This window comes from Meles meles, chromosome 6 (assembly GCF_922984935.1).
Source record: "Meles meles chromosome 6, mMelMel3.1 paternal haplotype, whole genome shotgun sequence".
Lineage (NCBI taxonomy): Eukaryota > Metazoa > Chordata > Mammalia > Carnivora > Mustelidae > Meles > Meles meles.
The window spans coordinates 103,958,874-103,972,604 of record NC_060071.1 but is presented as its reverse complement, the minus strand read 5'-3'; the positions used below and the strand labels follow the sequence as shown (position 1 = coordinate 103,972,604).

At 38.1% G+C, this 13,731-nt stretch overlaps 1 protein-coding gene across 3 annotated transcripts in view; it reads right to left on the bottom strand.

The window, feature by feature from the left end:
* The window catches only part of FRMD6 (FERM domain containing 6), a 75,659-nt gene that overhangs the window by 18,221 nt on the left and 43,707 nt on the right, over positions 1–13,731 (bottom strand). For 2 of the 3 annotated variants that reach the window (XM_046010128.1, XM_046010127.1), the window contains exons 3-8: positions 13,217–13,307; positions 9,584–9,687; positions 8,247–8,323; positions 5,664–5,850; positions 3,516–3,671; positions 82–147 (exon numbers count right to left, since the gene is read on the bottom strand). In XM_046010128.1, the coding sequence (XP_045866084.1) occupies positions 82–147; positions 3,516–3,671; positions 5,664–5,850; positions 8,247–8,323; positions 9,584–9,687; positions 13,217–13,307 (681 nt within the window). The remainder of the gene's footprint in view (positions 1–81; positions 148–3,515; positions 3,672–5,663; positions 5,851–8,246; positions 8,324–9,583; positions 9,688–13,216; positions 13,308–13,731) is intronic. The other variant, XM_046010129.1, reaches the window with a different exon arrangement.

Here is a 13,731-nt window from a genome sequence, read left to right as displayed (position 1 = left end):
ACCTATCAAACGACCAGACAAGAGCACTGTCCACACAAGACATAGTAGATACCGTATGACACTTATTTCTCATTTACGAACCTGAAAAATCTGTATTCCCCGCATGGTCAATCCAAGGGTCAGAGAAGCTTCAATTTCCCTTTTATCCTATAGAAATAAGATCACATGAAAAAGTATGTTTTTCTTGTATAATGGACAACTAAGCACCAAAGAAGAGAAACAGAAGGAGAAATCCCAGGATTAGAAAGTTTTTGACTTAAAATAACTTTGCTCATTTTTCTGCATCCCTACTTTACTATAGGATTTAAGAAAGTCTTGAGTACATATTAAATCAATAATGATATATTCTACTTTTTAAGCCATTGAGATTTCAGAATATTAGTATTGTCACTATATCATATTAACACTCTCATATCTGATAATATTCTAAATATTTACATTATTGAAACTCTGATAAACAAGACTATTTTTGCCCCTTATCTTTTTTTTAAGTTTTCTACCTTTTCTCAGATATTAGAATATTGAATACAACGTTATAACTATATTCTGAGATGAACTAGATTTTATAGGTTTCAAACTATGTAACCATCCAGCTCTGAAGCCAAAATCAGAGGCAGCCTAATACTTAAGGCTGTCATTTCATGAGGAGAAAAGGCTGTACGTAAAGGCTTTATATTTAGTTTGGAAAGAAAATACTTATTTCTAAGAAACTCAATTATCACTTGCCAATACAATATACATTATTTTTTTAGCTTTATTTAAATTCATTTAATTAATATATATTGTATTATTAGTTTCAGAGGCAGAGTTCAGTGATTCATCACTTGCATATAAGAAGATATCCATCCTATTAGCTAAACCATAAACTATAAAATATAAGCTACAATGAGATATGGGAAAAAATTCTTAAAATGGTCTCTGAATTTTAAATGTATTCTGAAATTGGGCCACGTCTTTTAAGTGCTCATCTGTAATAGGATATAAGGTATGAAGTTCCAAACAGAATATAAATAAAATTACTCAGTAACCAAAATATTTTCATATGAGATTCTTCAATAAAAATAAATGAGTCTGTTTAGGGCCTGTTTTCCCATGAACATGGGAAGAAATGTGTTTAGAAAATGCATCCTTGTCTGGCATAGTAAAGACAAGACGTGGCCTATTTTCACTATTTGGGCTGTTTTTTCCATCTCATATATTTTTACATCAAGAGAGGCACATACAGTATAGGTTTAACAGGAGAAACCAATCTATTACTGTGAGTTTAGGTCAATTTCCTCTTCAAGGCTACTCTGATTGCTTCCTGCAATAAGACTGTGCTCATAAAAACTCTGGCCGGGCAGGCACAAGGTGTGTGTTACTGTGAAAGGGACTCGGGAATTTCTTTTCCCAGAATGTTGCCTGTCCTCTCTCTACTTTATATAATTTCCACTTTATGGGTCTTAAAAATGAAGCAGTTTTAATAGCCACTTGATTTCTCTAAAGAATGAGAATTCTGCCCAATATATTTCCCCACCTCATTCAGTTATATTATTATTAATTATCTTGTTTTAAGCAGGTGAGAGGGTCATTTTCCATGCCATACGGAAGTACCACACTGTACGCCAGTAAAAAAGATTAATTTTTTTTTTTTTAAGATTTTATTTATTTATTTGACAGAGGGAGAGATCCTAAGCAGGCAGAGAGGCAGGCAGAGAGAGGAAGAAGCAGGCTCCCTGCTGAGCAGAGAGCCCGATGCGGGGCTCGATCCCAGGACCCTGGGATCATGGCCTGAGCCGAAGGCAGAGGCAAAAAGATGAATTTTTACACAAAAAATAAGTTGGGGATATTCACTGAAGGATTCTTAACAGGATTCTTTAAAATACTAAGTTCCCCTATCAAAGAAGCAGCAGTTGGTATTTCCTGAGCACTGATTAATGTGCCACCCATTCCACCTGGTCATTTCAGAGTCACTATCTCACAGAATTTCCCCAACCTTGTGAATTGTATAGAACCCTAGATGGTCGAGGATTAGCGTTATATTTGCCTAGGATCCCATAATGGTGGTGAGTAGGGTTTCTGATATCTGACTCTAAAGCCACATTTTTCCTTATACACCATTCATGCTTCCAGTACATTCTAAAATACAAACCGATCATCAAATGTCATTTTCTCATACACACTGAGGTGTCACAAATGAAATCTCTTAAGGAAAAAAAAGAAATAACAACACAGTCCTTCAGGAATTTGGCCAAAGAGATCTTATGGAACTCAATTATGCCTCTCAAGGGTGACAGGACATTAACGATGCATCTCTTGGGCATGGAAGCAAGAAAAAAAAAATTCTTTGGTACCGTATTAAGTTTTCTGACCCAGCCAGGAAGATTATTCAGTAACACAGCCAAACTACAGTCCAGCCACCATTGGTCCGGATATGTAATCTTACCACAAAGGGTACAGTAGTAAGAAAAAGCCTGACAGTAACAGTGATGATGCTAACAGCTGAACATCAGGCTTAACAAGTGCTGGGCACTGTTTTTCAACAATTTTTATCCATAAATTCTTCTAGTTGGGCAGACCTGGGTTGAATCCTGGCTCTGCCACTTGCTAGCTTCGTGCTCGTTGGTCTGTTTCCTCTTCTGCAAAATGAATATCACAGTTTCTATCTTACAGAGTTGTGAGAATTAAAAATAAATAAAATAAAGTGTGCCCCAAGGAAACAATACTCAATAAACATTAGCTATTGTGGTGGTTCTTATTCGTGGATACAATGCGAGTATGGCTTCACTCTGAGGAATATTAAAAATTACTAATCAAATAAGTTGCAAATGTTAGTCCCCAAGGCAGACATGCAGATTTGGAAAAGAGAAAAATAACTATTTCATAATCACTGAAAAGCCAGATTCATGATCTGAAGCCATTTGTCATCTCAGTATTAGAACCACTGAATAGAGATTCCATTGTGCTTCCAGGCCCGAGAAAAAGCATCATTAACTCCGAGACTGACCTATGACAACAGTTCACCTGAAACTTTTTTTTTTTAAAGCCCTTTAATGGGGCATGTGGGTGGCACAGTTGATTAAGTGTCCAACTGTTGGTTTCAGCTCAGGTTGTGATCTAAGGGTCAGGAGATGGAGCCCTGTGTAGGGTGTCCCTACCCCACCCTTGCCTGTGGGCCTGTGCGCTGTCTCTCTCTCAAATAAATTTTTTTAAAAATTACATATAAAAAGGCCATTAAAAAATGAAATGACAGGGGCGCCTGGGTGGCTCAGTGGGTTAAAGCCTCTGCCTTTCGCTCAGGTCATGATCCCAGGGTCCTGGGATCGAGCCCCGCATCGGGCTCTCTGCTTGGCAGGGAGCCTGCTTCCTCCTCTCTCTCTCTCTCTGCCTGCCTCTCTCCCTACTTGTGATCTCTATCTGTCAAATAAATAAAATCTTAAAAAAAAAAAAAAGAAATGACAAATTTTAATAAAAGCTTCTTCTAATTGAGAAGGTATTTTTTGCTCAGAAGCTGTAGACACACTACAGTTCCGTACCTTATACAATCTGTAGTAATGCACGGCAACATCATCCAGTCGGACGGCCTCTTTGATGTATTTAAGATGAGCCTCGGAGGCTGTCAGCGCAAACTGATCTTTGTGCATGTTTGGAATGTGCTTCAGGATGTAGTCCTTCCCTCTCTTGGAAACAACCTGTTGGAATACAATGGGTATGCAATGCAACATTTGTTGGAAGGATGGAAGTCCTACCCTCACCCCCAAAATGATGAAAGGACAGAACCTAAAATAGGCCATGTAAACTGGCTAATTTCCAGGAGGAAATTTCCCACTTTCATTCCATTTTCACCATCTGTTATGTTACTAGGCTGAATCAGCTAATACTAGAAGCTACAAAGTTGATTTAGCTGTAATACTGCATATCTGAGAAGAAAAATCACAAGAAATGAGAAAAATATGTTCTCTTGGCATTAAACTCACCAAGAAAAAAAAAACATGCAAACTTGCGAAATCTTGTACACATCACTGTTTATACTTGCAAAATGACTGGTACCATGAAATACATTGACTGTCAACATATCTTCAGGTTCTGGATCCTACTTAACTCTTCTAAAATTACAGCCACAGAGTGGGAGGTTCTAAATGTTAATCCAAAGAAGGCAGGGGACTGAGAGGAATTCTCCGAAACATTTCTGGTTTTTGCATAAAACGCTGATATGAACGCTCAATTTGAATACTTGTGAGAAAACAATTTCATTCAAGCATTCATTACAATTCACCATGGCTCAGGTTTTCATGGGACAGTAGCCTGAGCCTTTAAATGCCCCAAAAATATAGTAGCCAGCAGCTACAGACTAAGAGAAAGGTGCTGATTAGTTCAATGAGGATTATAAAATATGGAAAGAATTATGTGAAGACAGCAAAAAGATTAGTGCTTAAAATCATCAGAATAAGAAAATTAAATAATGTTTACATTGAAAATGTTTTTATAGACACTGACATTGTGTTTCTTCCTGCTGAATTATACATGATCTGGGCCATTTAAGAGGTTTTGCTGAGAACTCAGAGTTACAGATTTTTTCCTTCTAGACTCCTTTTACATGGATATCACCTAAGTGAGCATTTGTCAAACTTTCTCCGGTCAAAGAACACACAGAAAATAGTATTTGTAAGGGCACTGAAGTAGGTGGCTTTGGTGATCCCAAAGATTGAAGGAACTCGGATCTCAGCACCCTGGAGGCTGTGGCGCCCTGACCAGGAGCTGGGATTTAAAGGACCAAGATTCAGTGAGTACCTGACAACAACCAGGCAATGAAAATATGGGCTAATCAGAGACACTGATATTTAAAAGCTTGACACCTTTTGTGGTTTCTCTTCAACAACTGGAGCACTGTTAGTCTGTCCACAAAAACTTACATGGAGCACCTCACTCTGAAATGCTGAAGAAACAGGAAAGGTGACATTTGTGTCTGTCCTTTAGAAGATACTAAACAACAATTTACTTGAGGCAAAAGATAAACAGATCATTTGAAAAGGAGATGCAAAAAGTTCTGTTGAGAGTCTTACAGAGCCCAGAGGTGCGGGGTGGGGGTGGTGGGAGGGGGGGTGTGCATGATCTAACTTTTTTTTTTTTTTTTTAAAGATTTTATTTATTTATTTGACAGAGAGAGAGATCACAAGTAGGCAGAGAGGCAGGCAGAGAGAGAGGAGGAAGCAGGCTCCCTGCGGAGCAGAGAGCCAGATGCGGGGCTCGATCCCAGGACCCTGAGATCATGAACTGAGCTGAAGGCAGCGGCTTAATCCACTGAGCCACCCAGGCGCCCCCATGATCTAACTTTTTACAGAGTAATGTTTTTCTCCCTCCAAAGGGAAGAAGATGGAAGCTTGAATAAGAAGAAAGAAAGTAAAGACAATGCAAATGCCAAAAGCAGGCCAGCCACTTCCAAGTTGCACCCTATTCAGGATGGATAGCAATCTTCTTGCCTGTTCACTCTAAGGAGCAGATGAGCTATATCGAGAGATCATGTGTACAGTGCTCTCAAGTGTTAAATTTATATTTGGGCGTCATGAAAGGTTTTCCTGGCCACAAACATCTGGGTTCCCATTTCTTGAAGCCACACGAGTAGCAGCATAATGAACTAGAAATGTGCTAGAGAAAACACTTTAAAATTTGAAAACAGTGCCTACCCAAGACGGGAAGTAAGCCTCTGGCTCAAAGTATTTTCCATAGTGCTTATTCCTTTTGAAGTTCCCAAGATCAGCCTGCAGGGCAAAGGCTGCCAGCAGGAAATAGGCCTCTTCTCGGAGCACACACTGAGAATGAAGCACTTGTTTTCTCAGGTGCCAGTAATAATAGTATCTTGCTGCTCTGTCACTGGGAAAATAAAAGAAAACAGAACTCACATTTGATGGAACAATCTGATGGCATGTAAACAGAACCCAAATCCTGCTATCCATCTGGTGACAAGAGCTCTTCTGTTTCTGCTCCCTCTTCTTCCCTCCCCCCAATCAACTCCTTGAAAAAAAGGGGGGAGGGTTATAGCTAATACCTGATTGCTGCCTCACCCAGGTCACAGGGAGGCAGAACTCCAAGTGAGACTACCCAATGGCAAACATACCACTTCAGAGGTCTATAACATTTGATTCATTCAGAGAATGGAAACAAGGTCTGAACCATTCCACTCCAATATGGTAAACATTTCATTGAACAAGCATTAGTATAGAAGCCTAGGCATTTGTTGTCCACATTAAAATTATTTTGCTGTAATAATGCTACACATATGTCATAAACAAGGACAAATCTGAAGAGACAATCCTGGCTCTAATGTTTTGCTGTTCTGTTTTGGTTTGGTTTACAAGTACTCTAAGGCCCTTTTAAAAATACTTCTGTTTATTTGCCCATTTAAAAAAAAATTAACTCTACAATTTTTTTTTTTTTTTCTTTCTCAGAATGAATGAACCGGAAAAAAAAAGCTTGCCTTAAATCTTTTTTTTAAAGCGGATGTTACTTTATGGGTGTGGTTTTATAAGCACATGTTATGACAATCATGATGCTCCTCACAAATGGAAATACTAATAGTGCACTCATTACAATCTGTTGAGGTCAGAAATAAATATAGTTCCCATTAAATACACTGAGTAAGAAGTGCTGACTGGGGGAAAACATGGTCAAGCTCCAAAAAATGTCACAGGCAAATGGGACGCCTTTGTGATCAAAGTAAAAATGCAAGGGAAAAAAAAGTGTGTGTGTGTGCGTGTGTGTGTGTTTAAGGAGTTTATTTGCCTTCCTACTATTTTAGGTCAAATGTTTACCTGAGATTCATAGCTCATTAGCTGATGATAATAAAAACATGGGTTGATTTAAACTAAGATGGTGTTTAAGTATGAAAAGTTTAAAAATAAGGCATTTTTGTAACTTTTTCCCTCCTCGGGACAGAATACTTTTCAGAGCACTTCTTTTTATAATGCTGACCACACAGTGTTTGGACTAGTTCATCCCTGGGGAAAAGGACAGAAGTACATGGAGAATTAAACATTCATTAGTCCCAGAGGGTTAATTAGTGGCTACATAATGTATTTTGCTTCTTTTCAGCACATTCCACACTTAGTAGGTAAAATGAGTAAAAATTTTACATAAACTTGGAATAACTAAAAAAGTTTCTTAGCCTTTTAAAAAATTATTTACAGGTTAATATTTTTTACTGCTAAATTTACAATATTGGTATTACAAAATACAAATATTAAGAGTGAACTTCACATATAACTCATTGGCCAAGTGTATCTGTCTCTTTTACATGGCATTTCTCAGAGTTTAAAAGTAAATAAGTAAAACAGAGTCCACATTTCCAGTATTTTCTATGGGCCAACAAAACCACCACCTCTGAAAGCTTCTGGCACTGAACCCTTCTATACAAGTGATAAACTGAGCTTCTGAGATGGTAAATTCTGGGTCTGTATCGTGAGCGTAGTATTGTTCATGCAGCCACTTCCGGAAAAAGAATCAGTCACCTGCCTTTGCCAGACTGGATCTAGGATTCTCACAGGAGAGCTCCAGTGGGTGTAATCTTAGCTTTAAAGCTACTGCCAACAACAGAAGCAAGATCCCCAAAGTGAAAAGATAACCAGGCTGTATAAACACCGTGCATTTTTATAGGAGAGAGTTCTTGCTTGCTTGCCCTACTACTCCCCACCCTACCCCAGAAAAGAATATAATCCTTTAGTTTTTCTATTCTTCACAAAAATGCTAGTTCCTTCTCGAATGAAGTATCTTTTTGCTGACTGATTTATCAAAAACGTGGAGTATAGAAAATGTGCGGCAGTGGTATTATTAACATTTTTATCGATAGTTTATCATTCATTCATTCAACAAATATTTATTCAGTGTCTACTGAACCTCTGTTCTAGGAATTGAGGATACATGAGCGTACAAAAAGATTTTTTTTTTTTTAATTCCTCCCCTTTGGAATTTTTTTTTTTTTTAAGATTTTATTTGTTTATTTGACATAGAGAGAGATCACAAGTAGGCAGAGAGAGAGGGGTAAGCAAGCTCCCTGCTGAGCAGAGAGCCCCATGCGGGGCTCGATTTCAGGACCCTGAGATCACGATCTGAGCCGAAGGCAGGGGCTTAACCCACTGAGCCACCCAGGCACCCCCCCACCTTTGGAATTTTTATCATAGCAGCTGGAGAAATACACACACAGGGACTTTATTCAGTATGTTAGAAGGTGATTGTTGCAGGAGAGTAAAGGTATGGAATTCCTGTCCTCATACCTGATCAATCTGCCATTTTCCACATAGTACTGTACACGGAAGTGAATGATCATGGGAGGCCCAAATTGGTCAATACCCTAAAACAAAGACACATATAAAAAGCAAGATATTTTTAATTACTACAAGGGGTTTCCAAATCAACAAAATACCATTATTTACAAGACAGTTTTTAAGTCTTGAAAGGTTTTATCTACTTCTAATGTGGGGGAGGGCAGTGGAGGCTGGCAGAGGGCAGACAATTGTCTCATATGGATGGATACCAAGTTCATACAAACCTGGGAAGTTATAAAGCATCATCATGTATCTGATACTCATTCACCGTAATGCCAATGACAACATAAGGGAAGATAAAAATAAATACCAGTGGAAATTTCTAGTTGAGATCCAGCTTCTCTCCCAGCACTATCCCCTGTGGTGACCATTTGCTTCTCATTACAAATGTCCTCTTGTTCCTCTGACATTCCACATACCAAATTCTAATATGCTGTTTGTTTATTTAGGCTTTAATGTGCTTTACTTTGTAGTTGGCTTTCAAGAAGCCTTCCCGTTTATCCCAAGAATTCTTAAAATACAAATTGGAGGATCTAGGATTAGACACTAGGGATTTATTCCTGATTTACTAGGATGATCCTGGAAACACTAGGTAAACTCCCGGTAAATGATCTCCCATGTAAATGGAATTGATGTTTACTAAATAAAAGACACCACCAGAACAAAAAGTAACATAGTATCAAAGGTTAGTAAAAGTAGATTAAAAAATTATGAATAACTTCTAGAACATCAGTTTTGACAGCTAATAGAGTCACAAAAGAGGAGTAAGCATTTTTCCTATGGTTTTCATTTAAAAGCATTATCCCAAAATTACTACAAAGTTATTATCCAACATTATTTAAGAGATATCTTTAAAAAAAAAAGATTTTATTTATTTATTTGAGAGAGAGAGAGAGAGAGAGAGAGAGAAAGCGTGTGCACAAGCAGGGGGAGTGACAGGAAGAGGGAGAGGGAGAAGCAGACTCCCAGCTGAGCAAGAAGCCCAAGCTGGGTCTCCTTGGACTCTGGGATCACCACCTGAGCCTAAGGCAGACACTTAAGTAGCTGAGCCACCCAGGCACTCATATATAAGCAGAGATCTAAAATCTACTGTTATATGCTATAAGCTCCTAACACTTACTTAACATGACATTGTGGAACTGAATTACTCATTTCCTTTTCCTATTCTCTACTTCATAATATTTTTATGAATTAAAATTTTAAATGTAATATTTTTCCAATGTATAACAGCTAAAATAAACCCTTTAAAAAAATCAAAATAATTTTGCTTATAAATGTAATCTCACCCAAGTGACTTCGTATTGTCGTACCTTGCTGGCCTCTTTCTTCCATTCTTTTGGACAATACTTATACAGCTTTTGTGACAACTCCATATAGACATGTTCATTATCTGCACATTAAAAAAGGAGACAAGATGACAAAGAAAAGATTTAAAAGAAAAGAATATACACAAAGACAGGTTTTGTTTTGTTGTTTTTTTTTTTTTAAAAAAAGCCTCAAGATTTGTAAATGTGTTCTGAAGTCACACAGTACCACAAAAACTCAACAAGATACTTAAAGACAAAAGGTTGGCTAGATATTAATGAGCTTTTTAATGAATTATTTTGCATTTTCAATACAGAACACATACTATTAAAAATCTGTAATATTTAGAAGAAACATTAGCTTCCACCTCCTGTTTTTACTTAGTTTCTATGGTCATCCTAATGCACAAGCTTCCAGCCCTGTGGGCTTCCTTGCTCTTAAAGAAACATGCTTTTGTTGAGTTCACAGAGTATTATCATCACAGATGCAGAATAATGAAACAGGGCAGAAACACCATCCTAATTGCTATTTAAGAAATTAGGGGACACTGAGGATAAGTACCTATTTCCAAGTGAGGGGGCCTGACCCACAATTTGTGAACAACAGCCTTTAAGACTATGGCTTCTCTGTTCTCCATTATAACACAGCCTGATAAAATGGCAAGCCATTGCTCTCACTGCCTTTGGGATTGATCCTGTGGAATGAGAAGAATCTCATGCAAAAAAAGAATGCCAAAGTGTTTCCTCAAGGGGATGATGTTCTCAAGATGAGCAGAAACTCTGTTGTTGAAAACCCATGTAAAAATGATCTAAACATTGAAGACAAGCTGGTAAAAATATTAAAATTTTCAGATTTCCCAAAGAAAATCTTTTAAAAGAGATATTTCACAACAAAACCCTGCAGCATTCCTATCTCATACAAAGTTTTAAGTCTTCTTTTTTAAAGATTTAATTTATTGGGGCACCTGGGTGGCACAGTCATTACGTGTCTGCCTTTGGGTAGGGTCATGATCCTGGCGTTCTGGGATCAAGCCCCATATCAGATTCTGTGCTCAGAGGGGAGTCTGCTTCTCCCTCTCCAGCTCCTCTGTGCTTATGTTCCCTCTCTCGCTATCTCTCTCTGTGTCATAAATAAATTAAAAAATCTTAAAAAAAAAAAAAAGGTTTTATTTATTTATTTTAGAGAGAGAGCAGACGTGTGTGCAGGGAGAGGGGCAGAGGGGGAAGGGAGGAGAGAGAATCTGAAGCGGACTCCCTGCTGAGCTTGATCCCACAACCATGAGATCATGACCTGAGCCAAAACTAAGAATCAGCAGCTTAACTGACTGAGCCACCTAGGCCCCCAAAGTTTTAAGCTTTTTTTTTTTTTTAAAGTTTATTCCTTTTTCTCTAACCACCACTAAGGGAATATACTCATGGAAAAGCACTGCATAAAAATGTAGTGTGTCTCTTTGACTACTCCCAGGATAACAAGCCTGTCACTCCTGACTGAATGCTGGGGGTGGGGGTGGGGGTTGATTGAAAAAGAGCCCTAAGACAATAGGAAGGGTAGAGCTACTGTTTATAAATGACATATTAATCCAATCAATTTGAATGAAAGGGATAGGGAAAAGGTCCCAGGGACAAAAAAGGGTGCTACTTAAATCTACTTATCAGATCAACTAAATATTATCTCCCATCTCTCATATGCCACCAATTAACATGAAATGAACAAGACCAGACAACCTTCCTATTAAATAGGATTTGAGTTTGGCTTGAGTTGCCATCTGAGGAAGCAATATAATAAACAGAACTGAGACTGTTCACTGTGTAATAGCACATACTTTTAAACTACCACCACATCTCTACCATCTGACAGTTTGAGCGTGGCCTTATATTTTAAGAATTCAAGAGCACATATCAAAATCTGACAAAGCAGGTGAAGCAGTAATATCCAGTTGACATTGAGAAAAGTGAAGTCGAGAGAAGTCAAGTGATATTTCTAAGGCCACACAGCTAGCTAGCGGTAGAACCAGAACTAGAACCAGGTCATCCGATTCCTTTTCCAATGTTCTTTCACCACACTACAGTCTCTCTTTCAGAAAAGGTATCTTAAAGACTCTCGTTTTGAAATCTACAGAAGCTGTAAACTGGTTTTATTAGACTGACTTGTTGAACGACACAGACCAACAGTCTGGCTGTTGTCGTACAATTAAAAGAATCAACTTTGGGGCACCTGGGTGGCTCAGTGGTTTAAAGCCTCTGCCTCCAGCTCAGGTCATGATCCCAGGGTTCTGGGATCAAGCCCCGCATCGGGCTCTCTACTCGGCAGGGAGCCTGCTTCCCCCTCTCTCTCTCTCTGCCTGCCTCTCTGCCTACTTGTCATCTCTGTCAAATAAATAAATAAAATCTTTAAAAAAAAAAAAGAATCAACTTTGAGTTTAGAATAAAAGGAAAATTTTTTAGAATCTATAGGGCATCTTATTTCTCCTGGGCCCTTCCTCAAAAGAGTGACTGAGGGATACACTGTTAGGAGGATGCACTGATAGAAGGATGAGGCTAACCATTTGTGGTTTTATCGCTTTAACTATTACAGGAAGAAGCTGAAGAGCAAATGGTGGATTCACTGGTTCTTGAGGTGCACCCTGCTCCAGGTTCTCTGGCCTCTTCTAAAAAGACAAGTGAAAATGGTTCACATTTTGGTGGAGAAGGGCCTTGTTTATCAGCTGATCATGACACACTTTGCCACATGGCAGATCTAAGCATTTTATGGTACTAACCAGCTTCTCAACATGTCATAAACCTTTAAATTTAAACCAATTCCAGGAGAATATGATCCATAAAGAAGTATAAAATATAATCAAATACATTTCATAAAAAAGTATTCTTGAAAAACTGAACAAAGATATAAAAGATATGTCTTTTGACATAAGACTAGAGAAATTTAAAAACGTGATTCAAAAAAAAAGCTCATAAGGAATGGTTGCAGGTAAATCCTAGTAACTTAACTCAAGATATTATGGGGGTGGGGGGAAGAGGCTTGTATTGAGCCCTTTATGTGGAGAAAACCTTCACAGAAAATATACAGAAGAAACTGATCCCTTATCTCCATGTCATATAGTCTAAATGGAAAAAAGAGAAGGTGTGAAGAGGGAAAAACAGAAAACTGGAGCAAATTAGTAGATCACTTTGTTATACTATATAGTCAACAGTAAGAGAACTTGACTAGAGTTATTTTTCTTATGCCTAAATGCTTTAATGTCAAAAATCATAAAAGAAAATATAAAAACACTCAAGAAATTGCCTACTAGCTCCAGCTGCTCCCTGAGTGCAAGGAAACAAAAACCAAGTTTGGTTCATTAAAACACAAAAGAACAAACACAAAATCTAGATTCCTACAAAGGAACCCATTTTTAAGTTCAAACTATAATACATGGCCTAAAATACTAAATCTTAAAAGAAATAGATCAGTTAAGATTTAAAAAATGAATACTAGACTAAAAATAATGACCAGCTTATGGGTATTTTGATAATCACAATCTTATCACAATGTGCCTAAATTAAGTTACAGCTATAAAACATCATGTCCTCAGGGATAGTTGGCTAAATTCTATCAGAGATGGGACTAAGACCTACTTTGTATGACACTGAGTCCAAACAGGTGACAGTCCTTTAGCCTGAGTAGGTCACACACCTGAACCAGCAATTGGTGACACAGAATTTTAACCTGTAGAGAAAAAAACAAAACAAAACAACACAACACAACTTGAGATAGCAAGTAAACCAAGCCTAATCGCTGAGCCACAATCAGGTAATTTATTTTTAAAATTTTTTTTTAAAGATTTTATTTTAGAGAGAGAGAGAGATCAAGCTTTCAAGTGGGAGGAGTAGCGAGTGGGAGGGAGAGGCAGGGGGAAAGAATCTCCAGCAGACTTCACGCTGAACTTGGGAGTCTGATGCCGGCTTGATCCCATGACCCTGAGATCATGACCAGAGTGGAAACTAAGAATCAGATGTTTAACCGACTAAGCCACTCAGGCACCCCCACAAACAGGCAATTTAATGCATCCTAAATATACGTCTTAAAACTACAAGCAACACTAGTGAAACAACCGTTGGTTCATGGAAATTGCTTTCATCTGTATTGTGTT